General features: G+C 53.1%; 1 protein-coding gene across 8 annotated transcripts in view; it reads left to right on the top strand.

The window, feature by feature from the left end:
* Phldb1 (pleckstrin homology like domain family B member 1) overlaps nucleotides 1-25,539 on the top strand; it is a 64,076-nt gene that overhangs the window by 14,806 nt on the left and 23,731 nt on the right. For 5 of the 8 annotated variants that reach the window (XM_045146242.1, XM_045146241.1, XM_045146240.1 and 2 more), the window contains exons 3-11: nucleotides 16-139; nucleotides 1,132-1,302; nucleotides 11,875-12,000; nucleotides 13,636-14,984; nucleotides 18,463-18,744; nucleotides 19,127-19,267; nucleotides 19,351-19,488; nucleotides 21,944-22,072; nucleotides 22,434-22,589. In XM_045146242.1, the coding sequence (XP_045002177.1) occupies nucleotides 16-139; nucleotides 1,132-1,302; nucleotides 11,875-12,000; nucleotides 13,636-14,984; nucleotides 18,463-18,744; nucleotides 19,127-19,267; nucleotides 19,351-19,488; nucleotides 21,944-22,072; nucleotides 22,434-22,589 (2,616 nt within the window). The remainder of the gene's footprint in view (nucleotides 1-15; nucleotides 140-1,131; nucleotides 1,303-11,874; nucleotides 12,001-13,635; nucleotides 14,985-18,462; nucleotides 18,745-19,126; nucleotides 19,268-19,350; nucleotides 19,489-21,943; nucleotides 22,073-22,433; nucleotides 22,590-25,539) is intronic. The other 3 variants (XM_045146243.1, XM_004667390.2, XM_004667391.2) reach the window with 1 other exon arrangement.

Raw genomic sequence — 25,539 nt, 5'->3', positions numbered from 1 at the left:
TCACACTATGTGCAGAAAGGACCCTTGGACCTGATCGAAACAGGTAAAGGGCTGAAAGTGCAGACGGACAAACCCCATCTTGTGAGCCTGGGCAGCGGGAGGCTCAGCACAGCAATCACCCTCCTGCCCCTGGAGGAAGGTAAGCGTACCACCTGCCCCTCTCCACTGGTGTGTGCATTCCTGCCCTAGAGGCTCCATGTGGGGGGCCCTTCTGCTCCTTCTTGCAATGCTTGCCTTGTTTCTGCCTCTCCTGACTGCCTGCTCTGGCAGATAAACTGGCTCCAAGTCTGGGATTAAAGATCCATTTTTTAGAAACAAGGAGAGCGCTGGGAGAAAGAGAGCACATTGCTCTTAGCGGCTTGTGTGGCCAAGAAGTCAAGGGGCCCTGATCCAGGATGATGCCTGGCATGAGAGCCTGGACTGGTAGAAATCGGAGAGATAGGGGGGCAGGGGGCATGATTTCTTGAGAAGAGGCCCTGGCATGGCTTCTGACTCCCTTTCTTCTCCCGGCTGCACCTGTTGCCTGGGTGATACGACATTCCCCACATTCTCTGAATACCAGTCCCAGGGGCTCTGCCAGGAAATTGGTGGAGGGAAAGGCTGTATTAGAGAGACTGAGTGAGGGAGGGGATGGGTTGTTGTGGCAGAAGAAAGAGAGAGAGAGAGAGAGAGAGAGAGAGAGAGAGAGAGAGAGAGAGAGAGGGAGCGCGCGGCGCGAGCCGGGCGTGGTGGCGCACTCCTTTAATCCCAGCACTCAGGAGGCAGAGGTAGGATGATTGCCTTGAGTTCAAGGCCACCCTGAGAGTAGCAAGAAGAAAAAAAAAAAGAAGAAGAAGAAGAAAAAACAGGGAGGGGAAGTTGGGACTGAGAGAGGTGTCCTTTCTCTACTGTCAATGGATCTGAGTCATTGTGTGGCCCTTCTCTGGACGTTCTCATTCTGAGACAGAGCTTTCTGTGCCTGATAGGACCTTCGATCATTTATAATATCTACTTGGCTTAGCGGCCCACTAGGGTGCCAGTGGTGGGCAGAGTGTCCCCCAAGTAGGAAGTGGAAATATATTTCTACTGTAATCCCTTTGCCCTGGCCCTGCCTTCTCAGCCATCTGACCCATTTTTTCCTCCTGTCTCCAGGGAGAACAGTGATTGGTTCTGCAGCCAGAGATATCTCACTACAGGGTCCAGGCCTGGCTCCAGAGCACTGCTACATCGAGAATCTGCGGGGCACCCTCACCCTCTACCCTTGTGGCAATACTTGCACTATTGATGGGCTCCCTGTCCGGCAGCCGACCAGGCTTACACAGGGTAAGGTTTGCTATTTCCACAGTGTGGAGAGAGGGAGTCGCTATCTCACAGTTTGTGCATATTTGATATGGGAGAAGCCTGCTGTGGTGGCTGCCATGGTAACTGGCTGAGTGGCCATACTCAGGTTCTCTCTGGATATAAGAACATCTCAAAAGTCTCTAGCATGAGCCGGGCGTGGTGGCGCACACCTTTAATCCCAGCACTCGGGAGGCAGAGGTAGGAGGATCACCATGAGTTCGAGGCCACCCTGAGACTACATAGTGAATTCCAGGTCAGCCTGGGCTAGAGTGAGACCCTACCTTGAAAAACCAAAAAATGATATAAAAGAATTTGGGGAACCTAGGGGCTAAGGTGAACTTGCCTGTGAGTGAGACCCTACCTCAAAAAAACCAAATCTCCGGCATGACTTGTCGTGTGTGTGTGTGTGTGTGTGTGTGTGTGTGTGTGTGTTTGTGTAAATTTTTGTTTTTGTTTTTGTTTTTGTTTTTCAAGGTAGGGTTTTTCTCTAGCTCAGGCTGACCTGGAATTCACCATGTAGGTCTCAGGCTGGCCTCAAACTCACAGTGATCTTTCTATTTTTTTTTTTTTCATAGAGAGAGAAATAAAGAGGCAGAGAGACAGAGAGAAAGGCTGAGAGAGGGAGAGAATGGGCTCATTAAGGCCTTTCACAGACTGTGAACAAACTCCAGACACATGCGCCCCCTTGTGCACATGTGCAACATTGCACATTTGTGTTCCTTTTGCATCTGGCTGCATGGGACCTGGAGATTTGAACATGCATTCTTAGGCTTTACAGGCAAGTGCCTTAACTGTTATGTCATCTCTCTAGCTCTTTTAAAATATTTCGCTTAGCTGGGCGTGGTGGCGCATGCCTTTAATCCCAGCACTCGGGAGGCAGAGGTAGGAGGATCTCCGAGAGTTCGAGGCCACCCTGAGACTCCATAGTGAATTCCAGGTCAGCCTGAGCCAGAGTGAGACCCTACCTCGAAAAACCAAAAAAAAAAAAAAAAAAAAATTTCGCTTATTTATCTGCAAGCAGAGAGATACAAACACACACACGCACACGCACACACACACACACACAGAGGGAGAGAGAGAGAGAGAGAGAGTGAGAGAGAATGGATATCCCAGGGCCTCCAAACCACTGCAAAGAACTCCAAATGCATGTGCCATTTTGTGCATCTGGCTTTATGTGGGTACTGGGGAATTGAACCTGGGGTGTTAGATTTTGCAGGCAAGTGCCTTAACCACTGAGCTATCTCTCCAGTCCCAGACTTGTTTTTATCCTTTTTTTCTTTGGAGGGAAGTTTTGCTTCCTGCCGTCAGAAGGCCTGGGTGTGGTGTAGATGTTAGTGGTCGGGGGGTCGAGGAGAGAGCAAGGGCAGCAAGCAGTAAGAGAGGATCACTGGTGTTCATGATGCCGAGAGGTCATGATGCTGTGGAGGAAGATGAAATGCCTTGTGGGATGGGGCAAGGGCAGTCTCTGATGACAGAATCTGAGGACATGCCTGCTTCAATTGCTTCAAGACTTGTTGACAGTAGCTTTGGAGTCATGGGTAATGATACTATTTTCCAAAGCACCAGGCGGTTCTGTTGAAGGCCCTGGTGTGTAAAGGCCCCTCGTTACTATGGCTACCAGGCAGATAAGGACTGGGCAGGTTATACTTTGATAGGCCAGATATATTCACCCTGGAAACAGGTTCTAGGCATCAGTTTGTATAGTAAATTGTCCTACTAGGGGAGTGAGAAAAGCCCAGGACGCTGGAAGTCAGAGGTGAAGTTAATATGAGGGTTGTTCCTGGCTCTGAGCAGACAGGCACATGGCAGCATTGTTTTCTGAGAGTTTTCACTGACTGGAAACCCCTTGGCAGGGGAAATCCCACTCATTCCATTGTCTTCCAAGCTCCTTGTATTCACACCCCTTGGGGCCTTTAAAATGGCATTTCCTTCACAGCTGACCTAGGAACTGACCAGGCCTCACTCCTTCCTTCTCTCGTGGCAGGGCTGGGACCTCAGGGAGCCAGGTTCTCCAGCAGCAGCATCAGGCAGCTCTTGCTTTCTCCTGGGCTTCAGGGTCCCTGGCTCTGGATGAAAGGAGTCTCTAAAGCTGGGGTTTAGACTGTGGTGCCATCTGACTCCTAGTCCTGTTCTGGTTCAGAGAAAACATCTGCTCTGGATTTTTTTTCTTTTTAAAAAATTTTTTTATTAGCATTTTCCATGATTATAAAAAATATCCCATGGTAATTCCCTCCCTCCCCCGCCCACAATTTCCCCTTTGAAATTCCATTCTCCATCATATTACCTTCCCATCTCAATCATTGTACTTACATATATACAATATCAACCTATTAAGTACCCTCCTCCCTTCCTTTCTCTTCCCTTTATGTCTCCTTTTTAACTTACTGGCCTCTGCTACTAAGTATTTTTCTTCTCACGCAGAAGCCCAATCATCTGTTGCTAGGATTCACATATGAGAGAGAACATGTGGCACTTGGCTTTCTGGGCCTGGGTTACCTCACTTAGTATAATCCTTTCCAGGTCCATCCATTTTTCTGCAAATTTCATAACTTCATTTTTCTTTACAGCTGAGTAGAACTCCATTGTATAAATGTGCCACATCTTCATTATCCACTCATCAGTTGAGGTACATCTAGGCTGGTTCCATTTCCCAGCTATTATAAATTGCTGCTCTGGATTTTTTTTTTTAAGGTAGCCAATATTTATTTCATGTGGGAAATAGGGTTTTTTTTTTGTTTTTTTTGATTTTTTAATTTTTTATTATTATTTTGTTTTTATTAACATTTTCCATGATTATAACACATATCCCATGGTAATTCCCTCCCTCCCCGCCCCCACACTTTCCCATTTGAAATTCCATTCTCCATCATATTACCTCCCCATTACAATCATTGTAATTACATATATACAATATCAACCTATTAAGTATCCTCCTCCCTTCCTTTCTCTTCCCTTTATGTCTCCTTTTTACCTTACTGGCCTCTGCTACTAAGTATTTTCATTCTCACGCAGAAGCCCAATCATCTGTAGCTAGGATCCACATATGAGAGAGAACCTGTGGTGCTTGGCTTTCTGGGCCTGGGTTACCTCACTTAGTATAATCCTTTCCAGGTCCATCCATTTTTTTGCAAATTTCATAACTTCATTTTTCTTTACTGCTGAGTAGAACTCCATTGTATAAATGTGCCACATCTTCATTATCCACTCATCAGTTGAGGTACCTCTAGGCTGGTTCCATTTCCCAGCTATTATAAATTGCTGTTCTGGATTTTAAAAAAAAAAAATTTATTTATTTATTTATTTGAGAGAGAGAGAGGCATATAGAGAGAGAAAGGAATAAAGAGAATGGATGCGCCAGGGCCTTTATCCACAGCAAATGAACTACAGACACATGCAACATCTTGTGCCTCTGGCTTACATGGGTACTGGGGAATTGAACCTGGGGCCTTAGGCTTTGCAGGCAAGCACCTTAGTTGCTAAGATCCCTGCTCTGGAGTTAGAACAAGACATAGATTAGCAAGGAGAGATGAAGCAAAGTTCAAAGTCCTTCTAGCCTTATTCCCCACACCTAAATCCCACCACTTCCTCAGGTAATAGCATTTTTTTCAAAATTTAAATTGAGAATTTTATTTTATTTTAAATGTTTTATTTATTTATTTGAGAGAAAGAGAAAGAAGCAAATATAGAGAGAGAATGCATGTATTAGGGCCTTCAGCCCTCCATATGAACTCCAGACACATGTGCCACATTGTATATCTGGTTTACGTGGGTCCTGGGGAATCAAACCTGGGTCCTTTGACTTTGAAGGCAAGCACCTTAACCACTAATCCATCTCTCCAGCCCTAAATTGAGAATTTTAGCCAGGTGTGGTGGCGCATGCCTTTAATCCCATACCATGAGTTTGAGGCCACCCTGAGACTACATAGTGAATTACAAGTCAGCCTGGACTAGAGTGAGACCCTATCTTGAAAAAAAAAAATTGAGAATTTAAATATACGAACATATTGCACACTGGTTATATGCCCATTGGGTTACACTTTTATGTCCCCTCTCCCCCACTCCCATTCCACTGAGAGTCTTCCTCAGTAGGGTTATCGGTAATCAACTATGGGGTCATGAATACACCAGTCTGTCTCTGCAGAGGACAGTGCCTCAGAGGACATCAGGTAATAGCATTCTTGCCCTAGGTGTGGGGAGCAGGATGGAGAAATAATTCTCTGCCTTTCCAAGGCATCATTTAGCCCTTAAGAAGAGGGAGGGCCCAAGGCCATGATGGGATTCTTAAGTATTTCCTGTGGCCCTAGTGATCCCCTCCCCAGCCAGAAGCCCACCCTGCCAAGTATGTACCCTCCCACTCTCTTCTGACCCTAAACTCCCTTTGCCAGCCCCCCCCCCAGCCCTCTTGTCTGGGCTCGCCTGTCTCAGAAGCTTGGCAGGGTAGGCGGAGGCACAAAGGAATGGGTGTTCTTCTCCCCAGACCTCCCCCTCCCCGGGCTCCAGGAGCTGAGGGTTTCCTTGTCTCATCTCTGGAGCAAGGCTCCAAGCCCAGCCCTGCCGGGCCCCACTCCGGACATTCTTGGGAGTGTGTTTCCTTGGAAACTGGGTGGTGGGGGGTGCATGTACTATCTGTATGTCTGTGTAAATGGAGTGTGTTTATGTATCTCTGGATATGTTTGTGACTCTGGGCTTGGGTATCTTAGTGTTTGTTTGCATCTTTCCTTATGTTTATAGAATCCATGTGTTCAAATGGGTGATGGGTGAACCCAAGACTGATGGCATCAAAATTTCTATGTGTGTTTACGTCCTGTGTGTATATGAGAATGCATTGGTACTTATACAAGAGAACAACCTGGGGCTGGGTGGTATGGTTTGGTGGCAGAGTATTTGTCTAATGTGCACAAGGCCCCAGCACTTTAAAAAAAAAAGAACCATTTTTCCTGTCTTCTTGTTTATTTTGTGGAGATGAGCCCCCTCTTTGAGAAACAGAGATATGTCTTGGGAATAGCATGGAGCCTGCCTTGGCTGGGCAGGCCTTCAGGAAGCATCATTTTGGGCACCATGCCAGTTGCCCGCAATGCCGAGGCACACTTCATGACAAGCAGAGATGGCAGTGCCAGGCTCTTTTAGCAGGAGCATGCTTGGACCAGCGGAGGAGGTCAGAGAGCCGATGCCAACCTTTGGCCTAAAGCAATGAATACATGAAGAAGCCACCCCAGCATCTGAGCATCTTGGCACATCCCATGCTGCCCTCTTCTGTACAGAGCAAGGGGTGGAGCTGGGACTAGGACCAAGGAAATGGGGCGTATCTCAATGTGGGCTCTAAGCTGCCCCACCCTGGGACCGTAGCACCAAACCGCATGAAAGATCTGGGAGGGGACTAAGGAGAAGAGGCTCCAGAAAGTCACAGAGCCCAGGGTCCAGGCTGTCTAGACAGTGGGTCCCCATCCACTCCTACCATATATTGCCAGCTTTGCCTCTAAGCGCCCTTCAGGTCCTAAGCCTCCCCTTGATGGGGAAGGGCTCATATGGAGCCAGATTCCTGGGGTTCCAGCTGCCTTTCTCGGATCCAGGACATCAGCCTCTTCTCTCCCAGTCAGCTATGTCACTCTTTTTGTTAAACCGAAGGGAAGCCTCTACACGCTCTCATGATAAGACTACTAACGATCTTGACTAACAAAGCTTAAGAGGAGAGCAGGGTGAAGCCTGAGCTCCCCTCTTCCTTCCGTGTGCCTCCTGCGCTGTTTGTCACTGGCTGCTTTCCCTTTGTCTGCCTGGGTCAGTCCAGCTGGCCATCAGAGTTTCCAGACCGATGAATCACTCTTCCTGAGGTTTGTTTTTTAAAGCCTCCCCTCATTTTACATTTGGCCCTATATGGTTCTTCCTTTTGCCTTCAAAAAGGGAATAATTTTCCTGTGCACATGTGTGTGTGTGTGGGAGAGAGAGAGAGAGAGAGAGAGAGAGAGAGGGAGGGAGGGAGGGAGTACTATGATAGTGAATGGGTGGGGTACTAGGCTATGCAGCTGGGAAAATTTGTTTCCTAATGATTTCTCTAAAGAGGCTGACTTTACTTCAGAGTCCCTCCAGGGACTGAGTGAGAGTCTAGCTATGCCCAAGTCTGTATAGCTGAGAGGTGGTTGGGCCCATGTGCATGTGACAATCACTGTGTGTGACCACCGAGCATATGCAGTGTGGGTGTTTGTGTGGCTTAGGGTGTGCTCTGCTGAAGTGGTGTCAGTGACGACTGGGCACTGCTGATGGGTATTGGAGATGGCAGGGTGGGAGGGGCACTGTGTGAGCTGCTAAGCACACCATGTGTCTGAGAGTCAAGAGACAGAATGTGGGGTATCCTGTTAGGTTGTGGTGTTCAGGGCTGGGTCCCTGGGACAAGAGCAACTCTTTGGGACCCCTGCTAGGTGGTAGGAATGTCAGCCTGACCGTGGGGGTTCCAGATTGCAAGGACACTTTATGTGGGGGACAGCTCTTTGCTATAGCTAGCACAAGTGGAGGCTGTGGCTGTGCAAACAGAGGGTTGTCCTGGGGACGCTGGCCAGTGAGGACCAGAAGAGAAGGTATTTAGAGTGGTGACAGGGTTCAGTGCTCCTGTCTACATTGCACAGAGCACTGTCTTGGCCTGAGCTCCCAGCCCAGGGTGACCTTGTCACAGAGGTGGACTGATAGCCAGAGCTGAACCTAGTGACTTTGCTGGATCCCATGGGGCTCCCTCCTATACGAAGCTATGGGAAGTCCTCTGGGATCATGGTCACGAAGACTACTAACCCTCTTCATCCAGTGGATAGAAAAACCCCAGGCCACCAGGCCAGAGAGTGTGACTGGCCTAAGGTGACACGTTGCGGCCACTGACCTACCCTGTAGGGTTCTGGGTGAGACTGGAGTTTGGCGTTACTCCGGCTTACTGGCTCTCAACCCTCTACCCCCCTCACCTTAACTTCCGGCGCCACCTCTCGGGAACCTCACCTGTCTGTCCCACTTTTCCTCCTGCCCCTGGCGCAGGATCCCCAGCCAGCCGCCTGGTGGCATCCTCCCACCCGCCCCGCCTCTCCATCCAGCTCCACACTCCTCCATCACTTCCTCTTCCCCTCCTCTTCGCCTTTGTCCCTCCCTCCCTGGCTCCCTTCCCCCGCCGCCGGTGGCCGACCCGCCCCTGCCCGGGCATTGGCGGCTGCTGGCTGCCTGGCTGCTCGCTCGGAGCCTGGAGCCGGCGGCGCGGGAGGTCGGCCCGCCCCCTCAAAGGCCCCTGGCGGGCCGGAGACCCGCGGGGCCGCGGCCGGCGGGGGCGAGAGGTCCGGAGGTCCAGGGTCGGTGGTGAGTCTCCAGCCCCCGGCAGCCCCGCCGAGAAGCTGGGCTGGGAGGGGGCCCCTGGGAAGGGTGGGCGCGGGAAGGGGGATGGGGACCTCTCCCCTCTTCGGGGGTCTTGAGGCCATGAAGCTGATGATGTGTGTCCAGAACATTTCTGAATGGGGGTCTGGCTTGGGAGCACTTCTCACTTCTCATGCATCCCCGCCGCTGGGCAGTCCCCTTTCGTGGGACCCACCTCCAGAGCCTGTTGAGCAGGGCTTAGATTGGGGGGATCCTGTTATAGCCAAGCGGGGTCTCTGATGGGAAAAGCCAAGCCTTTTCCTCCCCTCCTCCCCTCACCTAGCTTCCCTTTGGCCAGTGACTGTGGCTCTGAGTGTGTGGGCATGTCTGCCCATCTTCCCCATGTGTTTCTGAGGTCTGTGTGAGAGCGAGTCCGCATGGGGTGTATCCTTTTTGCATCTCTCACTGGCAGGATCCACCCTCTTCTTTGCCCAGTGTTCCCCCAGATGTGTAGCTCCTCCACCCACCTGCACATAGCGGGGGTTTGGGAGCGGCACACAGCCATGACTTTGGATGGCCGAGGATTTCCTGGGCTTACAAGAGAGCTGATTCTGGGGATGTAAGGTAGGAGTGGGCAGAGAGGGGGCTTCCTCCAGAAGCATGCTGTCCAGGCCGCTGGGGGCGGTAGGTGCCAGAGCTGGGGCAATGCCTGGGGCCTCTGAGTACAAATAGAAAGTTAATTTGGGCTGGAGCTGGTCTGCTCTCTGTTCCGCTGCCCTCCTACCCACTCTATTAATACAGCTCCAGTGCTGCTGCCTGGCACCACTATTTATAGCCCAGAGTGGCATGGCCACACCTTCTGTAGGGGAAGGGACAGAACAGGGACCTCTAGGCTACAGGTGCCAGGGTGGAGGGTCTCTAGTGCCCACAGCCTCTTTGGGTGGGGTTGGCGCTACTGGGACAGAAGCCACTGCGCCTCCTTACCTCCTTCACGCCTGGACTGTGTGGCCCGCCATAGCCCCTTCCCCCCATCGCCCTAGGGGTGAGTAGGTCTGTCTAGACCCTTCGAACTCATTTTTAATTAGCTTGTTAAAAGGCCGAAAGAAAGGAGAGGAGCCCAGGTTTTTCAAAACAGCTGTGGTTGTAATTAGGTAGATGGTGTAGTTGACTATTATTTATCCCAGTTATGATTACTATGGGATCAACTCCTGTGATTGGTGGCTTGGCAGGGAAGGTTTCCCTACCTCTTCCAACCATCCATCAGCCTTTAGAACTGTTGGTGCCGCCTGCCTGGGAGGGCCCGTGGGTGTGTCAGAGTAGTGGCTGGCTTTGTCCACTGTGGTTTTCTGCTGTGAGCTTCTCAGACTGCTAGTCCCCCAGCCTCACAGCATGTCTGAGGTCCTAGGAAGAGGCCCCCTAGCTTCTCAGTAGGGGTCCTGCCAAAATACTCACGTGGCCTAGGATGCCCCTTGCCCTGCAGCCTGCCTGAGTCGAACTTTCTCAACGTCCAGGAATGTAGACATCCCTGCCAGACTTAGCTCAGACAGACATGGAGCTTAGGGCACCAAGTGGCACTAGATTGAATAGCCATGAGGCTAGAGCTGGGGGTGGGGGGTGGACACATTGGAAGGGTGAGTGGTAGAGAGCCCTAGGGCTTTGGCTTCTCCCAGCATAGCATATTCTGCAGGAGTTCTTGAGCACCAGGCATGACCAAGAGGCAGAATTAATTCCACCAGCCAGGCTTTGGCGCCTGTGGGCACACCTGCTGCTGTGCACGCTCCTGAGCCCCTGGCTACATTTTCTGGCTCCCACACACCCGCCCCCTTCTATGCATTCGTACTTCCTGGGCAGGACTGGGCTTGTGTCAAGACTGGGCTTGTGTCTACTGCCTGAGAACGGGCTTGGCTGAAGCCGGGCCCAGTGGTCTAGGCCTGGCGAGAACCCAGAAGAGACCAGGGAGCATCCAGGGGGTGCTTTGTCAGAAAGAAAGAATAGCAGCCACTCCTTCCCCTCAGAGAGGATGGAAGACCCCCTGATGTTACTTTACAGGAAAGAATTAGAGAAAATTATGACTGAGCTGTCATATTTCCCTTGTTCCCATATGTCATAGACTTTTTGTGTGTGTATGTGATCCTTCAAGTGGTTGCCTCTCAAATTACTCAAGGGGCAATTCGATGGATCATGGATACAGGTTGGGGTTGAATGTGTTCTTGTTTTTCTCCCTTTTCTTTCTTTCTTTTTTCAATTTTTTTCTAGTTTTTTTTCTAGTTTTTTTGTTTGTTTGTTTTTCTTTTTTTTTGTTTTGTTTTTTGAGGTAGGGTCTTGGTCTAGCCCAGACTGACCTGGAATTCACTATGTAATCTCAGGATGGCCTGAACTCACAGTGAACCTCCTACCTCTGCCTCCTGAGTGCTGGGATTAAAGGTGTGCACCACCATGCCCTACATGCCACACACAGTGTTCACATTTTCTGAAGAATTTTTCTCCATCCCCTTCCCCCTGAGGTAAGGTCTCACTCTAGCCCTAGGCTGACCTAGAACTCACTGTGTAGTCTCAGGGTGGCCTTGAACTCATTGCCATCCTCCTATCTCTGCTTCCTGAGTGCTGGGATAAAGGCGTGTGCCACCATGCCCAACTGGAGTACTTTTGCATACATGACCTGGTGGGGGGGGTCAGTGGTATTGGTTGTCCCATTGTTTTCTTTTTTTATTTCCCTCAAATATTTTTATTTGACAGAGAGATAGACATTGGGACATATATATATGGAGAGAGAAAATGAATATAGGCACACTAGGGCCTCCTGCCATTGCAAATGAACTCCAGATGCATGTACCACCTTGTGCATCTGACTTTATGTGGGTGCTGGGTAATCGAACCCAGGCTTTTAGGCCCTGCAAGCAAGTGCCTTTAACCACTGAGCCATCTCTCCAGCCTGTTTGTCCCATTTTTTCTGATGAGAGAATTAGACTTCAAGGAAAAGTGACTTCGCCAGAAGGTTTGACAGCTCCTGAGAGGAGTTAGAAGGAGCACTCAGATCTTGGGACTCACCTGCCAGTATGTTTTTTCCACTGTGTCCAGTGCTGTGGAGCCCTGCAGGGGCCCATCTTAGGGACAGGTGGGATGAGGTGTGCATTATATAGACGCTGTGAGTGCAGGTGGGGATGGCTCCTTTGCTAGTGTTGTGGCCTGCGGTGGCTTCAGCTGTGTCCCCCTTCCAAGCGGTTGCTCTCTCTGCAGGCTGCATGTTGTGTCTGGGTCAGTCCACCTTCCTGCGCTTCAATCATCCGGCTGAAGCCAAGTGGATGAAGAGCATGATTCCAGCAGGGGCCCGGGCCCCTGGGCCTCCCTACAGCCCTGGCTCTGGTAGGTGTTCAGCTGGGTCAGGGGGCTGGGGGTGGTGGCACCCCTTGACATGTGTCCTTATCCACTTTAGCCACTCTTAAGGTGTTAGGGCAGGACAATACCCATGGTCTGGGCTCACTGCCACCTGCCATGGGCTGGTGGAGAATGCGAGGCAGTGAGGCCACTGGAAGAGACCCAAGGCAGTGCTGCTTGGCTCAAGCTGGGGAATCATGTGCCTGGAGGGATAGAGGGTTCTGCCAGCTTGAACTCTACTGCCCTGGAAGATGCCACTCAGTTTCTGGGACCCTGGCCCTCTTGTGTCATCACCAGGGAGCCTCACTTTCGAGGAGGCCTGAGCATTACACTGAACCCCCAGGAACCACTGGTGAGGCCCACCTGCTGGTGATCATGCCTTGCCCAGCCCCTTAGGCCATGACATGCTGGCCGATGACTCAGAGGAGCAGCTGCGCTTTGTGTGTGAATTATTGATCCCTGGAGGAGAATTGGTGATTGTTCTAGGAACCAACGCAGTCCCTTCAGCCAGCTGCCGGGGGCTGGGGCAGATGAGGATAGCACTGTGCCCAAGGCGCCACACTAGCATTTAGATGGTGGTGGGATGACAGGTGCCAGTGTGGTAGGGGGCAGGTGAACGTTTGTTAGGTTCACCTGATAGGGAAGTTGCCAGTGGGCCTGCATGTATCCAGCCTGAAGGAAGATGGGAGGTCACTGGGGTCACTAGGATCCATGATAACCTCTGACCATGTCTTACACATAGTCCCGTAAGTTTGGACCCAAGCTGGATTTTTGTTTTGTTTTGTTTTTCGAGCTAGGGTCTCACTCTGGTCCAGGCTGACCTGAAATAAACTCTGTAGTCTCAGGGTGGCCTTGAACTCAAGGCGATCCTCCTACCTCTGCCTCCCAAGTGCTGGGATTAAAGGTGTGCGCCACCACGCCCGGCTCCCAAGCTGGATTTTGGAACAAAGGTTTTCTCCTCTTCTCTGCCCACCCTTATTTCTCTCAGTCTGCTGAAGCCTCCCCTTGCTCCCACCCCAGCCTTGCCATGCCATCCCTTAGCTGTCTGGGCAATGGCTTAGTGACTCCAAACTCCTGGGTGGTTGACAAGGGTTAGGGCTAGGCAAAGGCAGGCTATGTCTGTCCTGGCTTAATAGGATAATTGGAGGCACTGAGCTGTATCTTGAGGATAGCCAGCCAGGCTTCTGGGAATGAGTTATTAGCAGCAGATCCCTCCCCTGCCCTTGGATTGGACAAACTGATGGAGTTCACACCCTTCATCCAGCCCTGAAGCCCCCCATCCCCACCACCATCCTGGCCTCTGGCTGCTCTATTGGGAGGCTCTGATGTCCTATTGGAGTAGAAGACCCTAGAACTTCTGCCCAGCTCCATAGTTAGGCCCCTTCTTCTCTGCAGTGTTCACCTCCCCTTCCTGCCTGGGCAAGGGGCACTGTAGGGTTGGGGCGAGTTGGCAACAAGTAGACTTAGAAGCACGCACCAGAGCCGAGCTGTCCTAGCTACTTCTCCAGAGCCTTCACAGCCCAGTGTCCCAGAAAGGGGGGGGGGGTGGTGCTCACTCTTGTGCATACGCAGCTCCCCAAAGCCAAAGACCAGAGCTTGAGACCTCTTTGCGCTTTCCCTCAGCTGAATCAGAAAGCCTGGTGAATGGGAACCACACGCCACAGCCTGCCCCCCGGGGCCCCTCGGCCTGTGCCAGCCACAGTTCCCTAGTGAGCTCTATCGAGAAGGACCTGCAGGAAATCATGGACTCGCTGGTGCTGGAGGAGCCTGGAGCAGCGGGCAAGAAACCTGCAGCCACATCGCCACTGTCCCCTATGGCTAATGGTGGACGCTACCTGTTGACCCCCCCCACCAGCCCGGGTGCCATGTCCGTGGGCTCCAGCTATGAGAACACCTCTCCAGCCTTCTCTCCACTCTCCTCCCCAGCCAGTAGTGGAAGTTGCGCCAGCCACTCACCCAGCGGGCAGGAGCCAGGCCCTCCTGTGCCCCCACTGGTGCCTGCTCGGTCCTCCAGCTACCATCTGGCCTTGCAGCCCCCACAGTCTCGTCCAAGTGGTACCCGGTCTTGTGAGAGTCCCCGGCTGGGCAGGAAAGGGGGACATGAGAGGCCTCCCAGTCCTGGTCTCCGGGGTCTGCTGACTGACAGCCCTGCAGCTACCGTCTTGGCTGAGGCCCGAAGAACCTCCGAAAGCCCCCGGCTGGGTGGGCAGTTGCCCGTGGTGGCTATATGCCTGAGCGAGTACCCAGCTTCTGGTGCCCGTAGCCAACCCACCAGCATTCCAGGCAGCCCCAAGTTCCAATCTCCAGTCCCTGCTCCTCGCAACAAGATTGGCACACTCCAGGACCGCCCGCCCAGCCCTTTCCGCGAGCCTCCCGCTACCGATCGCGTGTTAACAACCAGCCCCTCTCGCCAGCTGGTGGCACGAACATTTTCAGAGGGGTCAGCCGCACGCACCCTGCAGCCTCCTGAGAGCCCCCGCCTGGGCCGCCGCGGCCTGGACAGTATGCGCGAGCTCCCTCCTCTGAGCCCATCGCTGTCTCGACGCGCCCTGTCTCCACTGCCAGCCCGGACCACCCCGGATGCCAAGCTAACCAGAGAAGTGGCAGAGAGCCCACGGCCCAGGCGCTGGGTAGCTCACGGGGCGTCACCAGAGGACTTTTCCCTGACCCTAGGGGCACGGGGCCGCAGGACAAGGAGCCCCTCACCCACACTTGGGGAGTCCCTGGCACCTCGCAAGGGCAGCTTCAGTGGCAGGCTGAGCCCAGCCTACAGTCTGGGCTCTCTTACTGGAGCTTCACCTCGCCAGAGCCCCCATGCTCAAAGGAAGCTCTCCAGTGGGGACTTGAGGGTGCCTGTCACCAGGGAGCGGAAAAATAGCATCACGGAAATTAGCGACAACGAGGACGACCTCCTGGAGTACCACCGGCGTCAGCGCCAAGAGCGGCTCCGGGAGCAGGAGATGGAGAGGCTGGTGAGCAGATGCCAGAGAGGCTGCGGCTGTCCAAGACAGGGCCTCTGCCAGGTTTGGGGCAGGCCAGCTGGCAGAGCAGGAGGGGCTGGGGATAGGGCCTGGACTTCTTCAGGACACACCATAGTGTCTCTTAGTCTTACTCTTCTAAAGAGAAACTTTGAAATCTCAGGCTTTAAATTCTTACTAATTTTACATTTTCCTGCTATGGCCAGGGTATTTGTTTTAATGTATAAGTTGTTTCACATTTACCCAGGCACGACTAAGCTCAAGAAAACAAACCATATTCATGGTGAGGCCTTGTAACTCCATTTGAGAAACTCTCAGTAGCAAGGTTGAAAAGACAGGGCAGGCCCAGAGAGGAAAATAGATTTGGCTCTATTTTATTTTCGTATGTATGTATGTATGTATGTATGTGTATGTGTATATATATATTTTGGTTTTTTCAAGGTAGGGTCTCACTTGAGCCCAGGCTGACCTGGAATTCACTCTGTAGTGACAGGCTGGCCTCAAACTCACAGTGACCTTCCTACCTCTGCCTTCAGAGTGCTGGGATCAAAGGTGTGTGCCACCATGCCCAGCTTTATTTTATTTTATTTTGAGACAAAATTTCATGTAGTCTAGGCTGGCCTAGAACTTGCTTTGAAGCCAAGGATAACCTTGAACTCCTCACTTCTTGCCTTCTCCTCTGAGTGCTGGGATTACAGGTGTGTGAAACCTGTAATGTGGTGCTGGGGATTGAACCCAGGGCTTCATGCATGCTAGGAAGGCACTCAGCCAACTGAGCTGCATCCCAGCTCTTCCCTCCTTGCCCCCCTCCGCCCCCCACTTTTGTTTTGTTTTGTTTTTTCGAGGTAGGAGTTCACTCTAGCTCAGGCTGACCTGGAATTCACTATGTAGTCTCAGGGTGGCTTCAAACTCACGGTGATCCTCCTACCTCTGCCTCTAGAGTGCTGGGACTAGACATGTGCATCACCATACCCAGCTGTCTTTGGTTTTTCGAGATAGGGTCTCATTCTCCTACCTCTGCCTCCCAAGTGCTGGGATTAAAGGTGTGTGCCACCATACTTGGCTTCCCTCCCCTTTTTAAGGTGCTGGGGATTGAACCTAGGACCTTTTTCATGTCAGGCAAGCACTCTATCACTGGGATACATTCCCAGGCCCCCAAAATATGTTTGCCTAGAGTCACACAACGAAGTCTAGCTAGAATTGGAACTCAAGTTTCCTGTCTATCCATCAGTGTCTGGAACTTTCTTTTTTCTTTTTCTTTTCTCTGTTTATTTATTTGTTTTGTTTTGAGGTAGAGTTTTACTGTAGCCCAGGCTGACTGGAATTCACTATATAGTCACAGGGTGGCCTTGAACTCACAGCTACCCTACCTCTGCCTCCCAAGTGCTCCATGTTACTCAGAGCAGTCTTGAACTTGCAGTGTGACGCAGCCTGAGTGTAAACTCAAAATCCTCCAGTTTCTACCTCAGAGTACTGAGATTACAAGCATGCACCACCATGCCTGGCTTCTGGAGCTGGGTCTTTAGAAACACTCCTGGTCCTCCATTCTTGCTTCTCTTTGCCCTCTACAAATGGGTGGGAGCTGTTCACCATGCTCTGGAAGGATCATACCTGAGTGTGCTACTTGGCAAGAGGGGAAAACAGGGTGGCAGTCCCTGGCCAGCCTGTGTGATTCTGTGTGTCTGCATGTATGCATATGGGTGTTGCAGGGGCTGGGTGTGGCTCTGGACAGCTGTCCTGGAGATGGCATCTGAGCTGGGTTGGGGCTGGCATTCCCCAGATAGCGCAGGGAGGTCCAGGGGCTCTGGCTGCTGTGTGCATTAAGTCCATGTCCAGGAACATATATTTTGCCCTTCTTCCCTTGAGAGCAGAAGCCTGGGGTTCTTGGAGGCCTAGGAAGTCTGGAATTGGTCTGAGCGGAGAACCAGTGCTGAGGAGGTTTGTGTGGGAAATCTCTGGGAAGAGGCTGGGCAGTTTGCAATGATGGTGTGCTTGTGTTGGGTGGAAGGCAGGACCCCCCAGTCTTCCTTTGCTGTATCTTCTCGTTACCGTTGGCCATCCTGGCTCCTCATCTTGTGAGGGGCAATGAGCTTAATACAGGTAGCGCTGGGCTCAGCTCTCCCAACCCCCATTCCCCCCACAAGCACACGCCCCACCACCAGCCTCAACCTGCCCCACCTGCCACTTTAAGCCAGAGGCTGCCCGCCTTGCCCCTCCCACCTCAGCCTGGTTGCTTATCTGGGTCCTAGGGCGGAGGCGAGGCACTGGCCCAGCCTCCTGGGTGCTGAGGCTCAGTTCCTGGATTTTTTTTTTTTTTGTCCCTGGAACTGGGCAAGCAGCCGGAGGGAAGCCTGGGTGAGTGCTGGAGGGGGAGTTGTGGCCAAACTAAAATGATGAGCTACTTGAGGAGGTCAGGGACTCTGAAGAAGAAGCCTAGGAGGCTCAGGTGCTGACACCCAGGGCTGTCTTATACATGGGCACTCGGGACCAAGACCAGGAACATGACTGTCCTACCGGTCCCTCATCATTGAGAGGTGACTATTTCTGGGCTGAGGTGTTTAGGGAGGAGGTGGATTAAGTGTCAGGTCCCAGAGTCCTCACACCTGGGCCAGAAAGGCTGGCTGCCTGAGGGTGACTTGGAGCTGAGGTGGGACAAGGACAGTGTCCCAGGACTGCTTTTTCTACATGTGCGTCTGGGCTGAGTGTTGGGTCATGTGGGTCCGCTTTCCAGCCCTGTCTGTCTGAGGTGCCCACCCAGCCTATGCAGACTGTGTTTATCTGTGCGAGTGCCTTTGTGCATGTTGAGGCTGGTGTCTTTGCACGTACTGGCCTGGTAATGCTGGTCTATATATATGCCGGTGCACCCATGTGTGAGTGTGTCTGTGTGGCAGGACGCTGTGTCAATGTGTGTATTTGTGCCAGTAGATGTGTGTGAACCTTCGTCAACACAAGCACCCGAGTTCTGTCTCAGTATGGTCTTCAGGCTACTTGTGTGGTTCCCATGTCTGTGTGTATCCTTGTGTGACCATTCTGGGGTAGAATGAAAAGGGAAAGGAAACAGGAAGAAGGGAGGGGCTGGCCACATGGACAGGTGGCACACAGCTCAGTTTTCTTGCCATTTCTTTTTCTTTCTTTCTTTCTTTCTTTTTTTTTTTTTTTTTTGGTTTTTCAAGATAGAGTCTCACTGTAGCCCAGGCTGATCTGGAATTCACTATGTAGTCTCAAGGTGGCCTCGAACTCATAGTAATCCTCTTACCTCTGCCTCCCCGAGAGCTGGGATTAAAGGCGTGCGCCACCACGCCCGGCTCCTCTTGCCCATTTCTGAGGCACCCTCTTTCCCTCAGCTTCCCAGCGATCTTGGGGTTGGGGCTATCCTAACAAAGCTGAGCCCAGAGCGTGTAGTGTCGGACACAGTCTGCTTCTAACCAGAGAGCAGAAGCCCCCTCATGCCTTGCTCTGTCTCCCTCCCCAGGAACGCCAGCGCTTGGAGACCATCCTGAACCTCTGTGCGGAGTACAGCCGAGCTGACGGCGGCTCTGAAGCTGGGGAGCTGCCCAGCATCGGAGAGGCCACTGCAGCATTGGCATTGGCAGGCCGGAGGCTCTCTCGAGGCCTGGCGGGGGCCACCGTGACCTCTGGACGGAGCACCGAGGAGCCTGGAGGTGCCGCACAGCGCCTGTGGGAGACCATGGAGCGTTCAGATGAGGAAAACCTCAAGGAGGAATGCAGCAGCACAGAGAGCACCCAGCAGGAGGTGGGGTCCACCAGGGAGTGGGGTCAGGGGCTGGTGTGATGAGTGCCAGGGCCCAGTGAGGAAGGAGTAATGGAAGGTTCAAGCTTGGGAAGAGACCAGAGGGGCAAAGGAAGACAGGAGATGACGATGACTTTCCCAAGCTATAAATGTGCTTTATGACCTGCCTTTCCTTGGGGCCCCACCCAGGCCTGGCACTCTGGTAAATCTTTATTCCCTGTAGCTGAGCACCTATCGCTCCCCTGGCAGAAAGGGCATCAACTTCCTGTCTCAGTCTAGCTACTTGTCCCCAAGTGCCGTGCCCTGAGGAATGGGTGATGTGGCCTCTTCATGGTATCCTGCAAAGTTCTCGGCTCCTCCCACTGACGGCTTCCCTCCCTGGCAGCATGAAGATGCCCCCAGCACCAAGCTCCAGGGAGAGGTGCTGGCGGTGGAAGAGGAGCGGGCTCAGGTGCTGGGGCGTGTGGAGCAGCTCAAGGTCCGTGCGAAGGAACTGGAGCAGCAGCTTCAGGAGGCAGCCCGAGAGGTGAGGACGCTGGGAGGCCGCTGGTCCCAGGTCAGGGCCTGAGTTCACTGCCTTGACAAGGGGAACTTGATGTCCACCCTCAGGCTGAGATGGAGCGGGCCCTGCTGCAGGGGGAGAGGGAAGCAGAGAGGACATTGCTTCAGAAGGAACAGAAGGCAGTGGACCAGTTACAGGAGAAGCTGGTGGCCTTGGAGACAGGATTCCAGAAGGAAAGAGACAAGGTAACCCACACCTGGCTACCAGTGGCCCAGGAGAGGAAAAACGCCTTCCCTGGGGTCTCATACACCTATCTCATCATCCATCCTGAACACCAAAGTGGTCCCTGTAGTCCTCCAGAGAGAGGGGCCTTGCCCTCTGTGGATGGTACCAGCTTAGAGGGTGCTGCTGTGGGCTGGGCCTGGTGTTTGGGGTCTCCTCTGTCTGGGTCTCTATGCTACCTCTGGGTGCCTGGGTGCCTACCATTCTGGCGGTTTATGGCCCTTCTAGGAAGTGCCAAAGCCCCTTCCTGGGCAGTTAGCACAGCCTGAGGGATTGGTGCTGGGGTGATTCAGGTTTGGGTTTTGCCATGAGGAGAACTCCTTCAAGCATGCCTCAGTTGCTTAGGATGTGGTCTTTGGGAGATGGCCCTCAGGCCTCTGCTTCCCATCTTCAGGCTCTGCAGTCTCCTACCTCAGATGGTCCCAGCTCCTGCCCCTGCCCCTTTCAGATTTCGTGCCAGCCTGCAAGGGCCACTCCATCCCACAGGGGTCGTGTCAGCCATGCCCAAGATGCCCAACAGCGTGCCAAAAGCTCTGAAGTGGAGAGGGTCCATCTATTTCTGGATTTGACAGTATTTTTCTAAGAATGTGATTTTACTTCTGGAGTTTTTGAGTTCTCTTTTTTGTCCTCAGTACTGAGGATCTTTAAAAAATTCATTGTCCCTCCTTTTTTTTTGGAGCTTTGGCTCTGGCCCCCAAAACCACACTCCAAAATTCTGTGCCAAATTAACTCTGCTTGCCCATCAGGCCTGCACTAACGCCCCCTCTAATCACTGTCCTGGGCTCCCCGCATGCCCTTAACTGCCAGACCACCCAGGCAGGGCTGAGCCATACCAGCTTTTGCACTAACTCCATGGGCGCCTTTGTGCCCCTGGTCTTCCCTTCTAATGTTGCCTTCTTCTTTTCTTGGTATGGGACCCCATGGTCAGAAGGGGACTGGCAGGGGGGCACAGTTACACATTACTCAGTGGGGCACAAGCAGAAAGGGTACAAGGGTGTATGTGGAGGGATGCTTGGCCCCAGAGCTGCTCTGCCTGAACAGCTCCTCCCACTAGGAAGGCCTGGGCTGCTGTCTCCAGGACACTGGCAGCCTCCTTCAGGGCTGAGGGTGGGGTAGTAGTGCTCTGGCTCTCTGCCCCACCCCAGCCATCTAGAGCTGTGGCAAAGCCTTGGTAGTGTGGGCAGGACCTCTCTGCCCACTCCTTGGCTACTCACTTTAGCCTTCCTGAATTCTGATACCCCCAAGCAGAGGGGAGAGCGGGTGGTTCACTACACCAAGCTCCCCACGCAGTTGGAGAACTGCCCCCCTCCCCAACTCTGAAGGCCACCTAGAGCACAGGGTATTTTAAAGAAAGTGTCCAAGAAAGGGGAAGTGTCTGAACCCCAAGACTTGAACTGATCAGGGCCTTCCCTCTGGGATAGGTAGATGCTAGGGGAGGGGGCCAAGTGCAGCTCAGGGGCGCGCCCCCAGGGTGCAGCTCAGCATTCTAGAGGCAGCCTGCCAAACCCCACTTCTCACTGAGCTGGGATTGCTTTGCCTGCCCTCAGGTCCAGTTGTCTGAGGTGGTAGCAGCAAAGGTGGTGGTGGTGATAATGGTGATGGTGGGAAGGTTCACTTGGCTTCCCTTCCCAGCCCCCAAGCCCATGGCCCACTCTGGCTGTGGATTCAATAATCATACTTTCTCCTCTGCCTGTCCTTCGGAGAGGTGACTCACCAACTCCTCCCTTCGTCCCCCTTCCCGCCCTCAGAGGTGTCATCTCGCCCCAGACAGAGCCATCCACTTCCTCCCTGTACCCACTCCTGGGGCTCCTGTTACCATGGCAACGGCCAACTAATTGCAGCCCTCATGCCCGACTGAAGTTCAGCCTTCGGTGCTGGCATCCCACCCCCACCCTGGGCAGGAGGGGGAGGTAGGCCGTGGAGGTTGGGCTGGGGTCCCCCTCTGCTGCACGCTGTAGCTCTTAACATCCCTCAGCAACCCACTCACATCCAAACCCTGGATCTAACCCTTATCATCACTCTCCTTTCCTTTTAAACCCAGGGTTAAATGTTGGTCTCTGGGCAGTGGTGGAGAGCTCGAGACTGTTTTTTGCCATGTGGCATCAGTTTTGGCTTTGGTTTAGAGAGCGGAAACGGAAGGTCCTGTCTTGGGACGTACCCAAACATTTCTAGCCCGAGGGATTCCGAGACCAACATTTCCACCCTGCCTCCACAAGCCCTGCCTGGGTCACCGGCCCTTGCCTGAGTCCTGTCCTAAACCTCTGCACCTGGCCTGTGTCTTTCCCCCTCCTCCTCTCCCCGGCCTCCCATCCTTCCTCCTCGAGGGCCCTCCCCCGCCCGCTTCCGCGCCGGGCCGGAGTTGAGGAGTGTGTGTTCTCTCTCCCCTGTGCCCCGCCTCCCTCCCCTCCCGCCGACCAGGAGAGGGCGGAGCTGGCCGCGGGACGGAGGCACCTGGAGGCCCGCCAGGCGCTCTACGCCGAGCTCCAGACGCAGCTCGATAACTGCCCCGAGTCAGTGCGGGAACAGTTACAGGAGCAGCTGAGAAGGGTCAGTTCCCCCAGCCCCCTCCCCCGGCCCCGCGGGCCCCCGCCCGCCCCGAAGACAGGAGAGCAGTGGGATGGGACCGTCTGGCCCGTGCAGTACCCGCCGGACACCAGGGTCGGTGCTGTGGTTTGGGGCGGGGGGAGAACCGGCCAGGTTGGAGGGGGGCCAGTCAGCTCTTCAGTGGTGCCCGCCGTAAGCGCCCAGCCTGGCCGAGCAGAGGGGAGTCAGGCGGGCGGAGGGGCAGGTGCGAGCCCAGGTCCCCCGGGTCCGGCCCCCACAACCCAACGCCGCTGTGACCTGGCCCGTCGGGCCAGAGCGGCTTTGCGAGCGCCACCCAATCCCCCGTTTACCGCTGTCTTTGAAGGAGGCAGATGCTCTGGAGACCGAGACGAAGCTCTTTGAGGACCTGGAGTTCCAGCAGCTGGAGCGGGAGAGCCGCGTGGAGGAGGAGCGCGAGCTGGCCGGCCAGGGACTGCTGCGGAGCAAGGCTGAGCTCCTGCGAAGCATCGCCAAGAGGAAGGTGGGCCCCGACCCGACCCTCCTCCGCAGCGGGGTGCAGGCTCTAGGCCAGTGACTTGGGGTTGAAGTTGACCATTAATGACGCGAAAGGCACCTTTTCTTTTGTGCTTCCGTTGCCTCCTTGGCCCCAGACTGGTGCGAAAATTATTATTTAAATTCAGAATTGGATTTGATGATGGATAGGGTTCAGCAAAGGATAGCTGATACTACTATACCTTGACTCCCCTCTGTCTCCCAAGAGAAAATGCAGTTGGCCCACCTGGCACTGACTAGGCAAGGAAGTGGGAAATGAAAGATGGAGAGGAGGGAGGAAGAGGAGCTGCCGAGGTGCCTTGCCCCTGCCCTTGAATTCCGCCCCCCCACCCCCTCACCCCCCAGGTAGGGTTTCACTCTAGCTCAGGCTGACCTGGAATTCACTATGTAGTCTCAGGGCAGCCTCGAACTTACGGCATTCCTCCTACCTCTGCTTCCCAAGTGCTGGGATTAATGGTGTGCCCTTGACTTTTTTTTTTTTTTTAAACTTTTATTGTTGGGAATTGCACCCATGGCATTCTACATGCTAAACATGGGTTCTACCACTGAGCTACACCCCAAGCCCTGCCCTTGCCCTTGTCCCTCACAGAGACCTAAGATCTGGATGGACTTTAGTTTAGCCAGTTATCCCAGGAAGGGCATCTACTTGGGTTCCATCTTAGTCCAGCCCTGGCATTGTTGAGCTGTAAGGCAAGAGAACTGAGTGCAGTGTCCTGACCGAGTCTGACGCACTAATTCTGTGATCATCCAGTTATTGCAGCCAGACCAGACACAGACAGCAACAAAATTGTGGAGCAGGTGTGAGAATGTTAGGAAGAGGCAGGGAGCAGTGGGGGTGGCCCAGGCGGCACCCATGTCTGTGGCTCAGGTTTGCACTCCTGCATACACGTGCACCCTGCCTAGCTAGAATGAGTGTGGAAGCTGAGGACAGATCTGAGCAGTGGGTTCAGAAATGGTGACCTGGAGGGTTGCTGGTCAGCCTGGGTTTAGTGGTAAGTGAAGAGCTGCTCAGCGTCCCAAGTCCAGATCCCCTGCTCCTGTCTCTGTGCTCTGCCTTACACATGCACCCACTGTCCTGAGGCTGAGGAAAGAAGAAAACTAGCATTTCCTAAGCACATGGTCTGTTCCTGGCATCCTGCCAGGAGCCTTCCTTGGGGTTGTCATGCTGACCTTAAGTTGTCTCTTGTCCCCGTTTTATAAACAGGGAAACTAGGGCTTATAGAAGCTATTTTCCCAAAGGTGTACACCTTGTTAGTGCCAGAATCAGAGAGGAAACCTGGGTCCACTTGGCCCGAAGCCCATGCTCTTCCTTTCTGCTCCGCTCCATGGGATCTGGGGGTCATACTTCTCTGACTCTCTTCCTCTTGGAGGGACAGCAGCCTTAGGTCATTGGAGGTCTGGTGAACATTAGCCCCAGGGAGCGCTTCCCTGCCCTCCTTGCCCATGCTAGGCCCTGGGAAAGAAATCAGCCCCTAAGACCTGGGGGTGGGGGGTGTGTAGTTCTTCCCCGTGCTTCTTCTGTGAGCCTTGTCCTCCAGCTGTAGAGCACCCTCAGGCTCTGTCTGTCCTAGAGCTCTGTGTACCTGTTCCCTCAAGTTCAGAATGGTTGAGCGAACTGGCTTCCGAGTCCAAACAGATATGTTTCCATTTTTTGTTGTTGTTGTCCCCAGCCTCCCCCCCCCCCCCCAGGTAGAGTCTCTAGCTCAAGCTGATCTGGTAGTAGTCTCAGGGTGGCCTCAAATTCACTGTGTTCCTCCTAGTGCTGGGATTAAAGGCATGTATCACCATGCCTGGCTCCTTTTTTTTTTCTAGGTAGGGTCTCACTCTGGTCCAGGCTTATCTGGAATTCACTATGTAGTCTCAGGGTGGCCTCGAACTCATGCCTCCTCCCGAGTGCTGGGATTAAAGGCATGTGCCACCACACCCAGCTTTTTTTTTATTTTTTATTTTTTTATTTGAGAGAAAGAGATAGAGGTGGATAGAGAGAGAGAATGGGTGCACCAGGGCCTTCAGCCACTTCAAATAAACTCCAGACACATGTGCCCCCTTTTGCATCTGGCTTATGTGGGTCCTGGGGAATCAAACCTAGGTCCTTTGGCTTTGCAGGCAAGTACCTTAATTGCTAAGCTGTCTCTCCAGCCCACCCTTTTTTTTGAGGTAGGGTCTATCTCTAGTTCAGGCTGACCTAGAATTCACTGTGTAGTCTCAGGGTGGCCTTGACCTCACAGCGATCCTCCTACCTCTGCCTCCCAAGTGCTGGGATTAAAGGTGTGTGCCACCACGCCCATCTTGTTTCCAGTCTTAGCTCTACCACTTTCTAGCTAAGAGACTTTAGCTCCTAAACATGTTGGTGTTTTTGCTTATAAGACAAGCCAATGGCACCTGCCTGGTAAGGTTAGGTGAGGTAACAAATGCAAAACATTAAGCAGCACTCTTGATTGTAGTTGGTTGTAGGTGACTGTTATGGTGAGGGTCCCTGTATATTTATCTAACTGCGTCAGTCTAGGTTTGGGCTCACTTAAAGTTTAGGTAACCTTCTTTCTTCATACCTTCCCTCTGATCACACCACTGCTTTCAGGAAGCTCTCCGGGGATTAATCTAGCCTATATTTCCTATCCCTCATCTGTTTCCCTTATTATTTTTCCATTTCTTTTTGACACATGATTGTTAAGCCAGGCGCTGTGTTACTCTGTTGGGGTTGTGAGGATAGCAATGACACTGGTCCTGCCCCTGTGTCTTACAAATGGCTTGGGGTAGTGGTGGAGACAGATACAGCTAGAGGTAACAGTAAGACAAGGTGAATGATGATCTAGGATAATGTAAGCACAGAGGAGGGAGCAAAGAAATGGAATGGAAATCGAGGAGGGCTTTGGATGGGAGGTGGCGTGCCATCTGGCCTTGGAGGATGAAGAGGTGGT

Source organism: Jaculus jaculus, chromosome 3 (genome assembly GCF_020740685.1).
Source record: "Jaculus jaculus isolate mJacJac1 chromosome 3, mJacJac1.mat.Y.cur, whole genome shotgun sequence".
Classification (NCBI taxonomy): Eukaryota; Metazoa; Chordata; class Mammalia; order Rodentia; family Dipodidae; genus Jaculus; species Jaculus jaculus.
The sequence above is the reverse complement of the archived record's forward strand: the minus strand, read 5'-3'. Positions and strand labels throughout refer to the sequence as shown.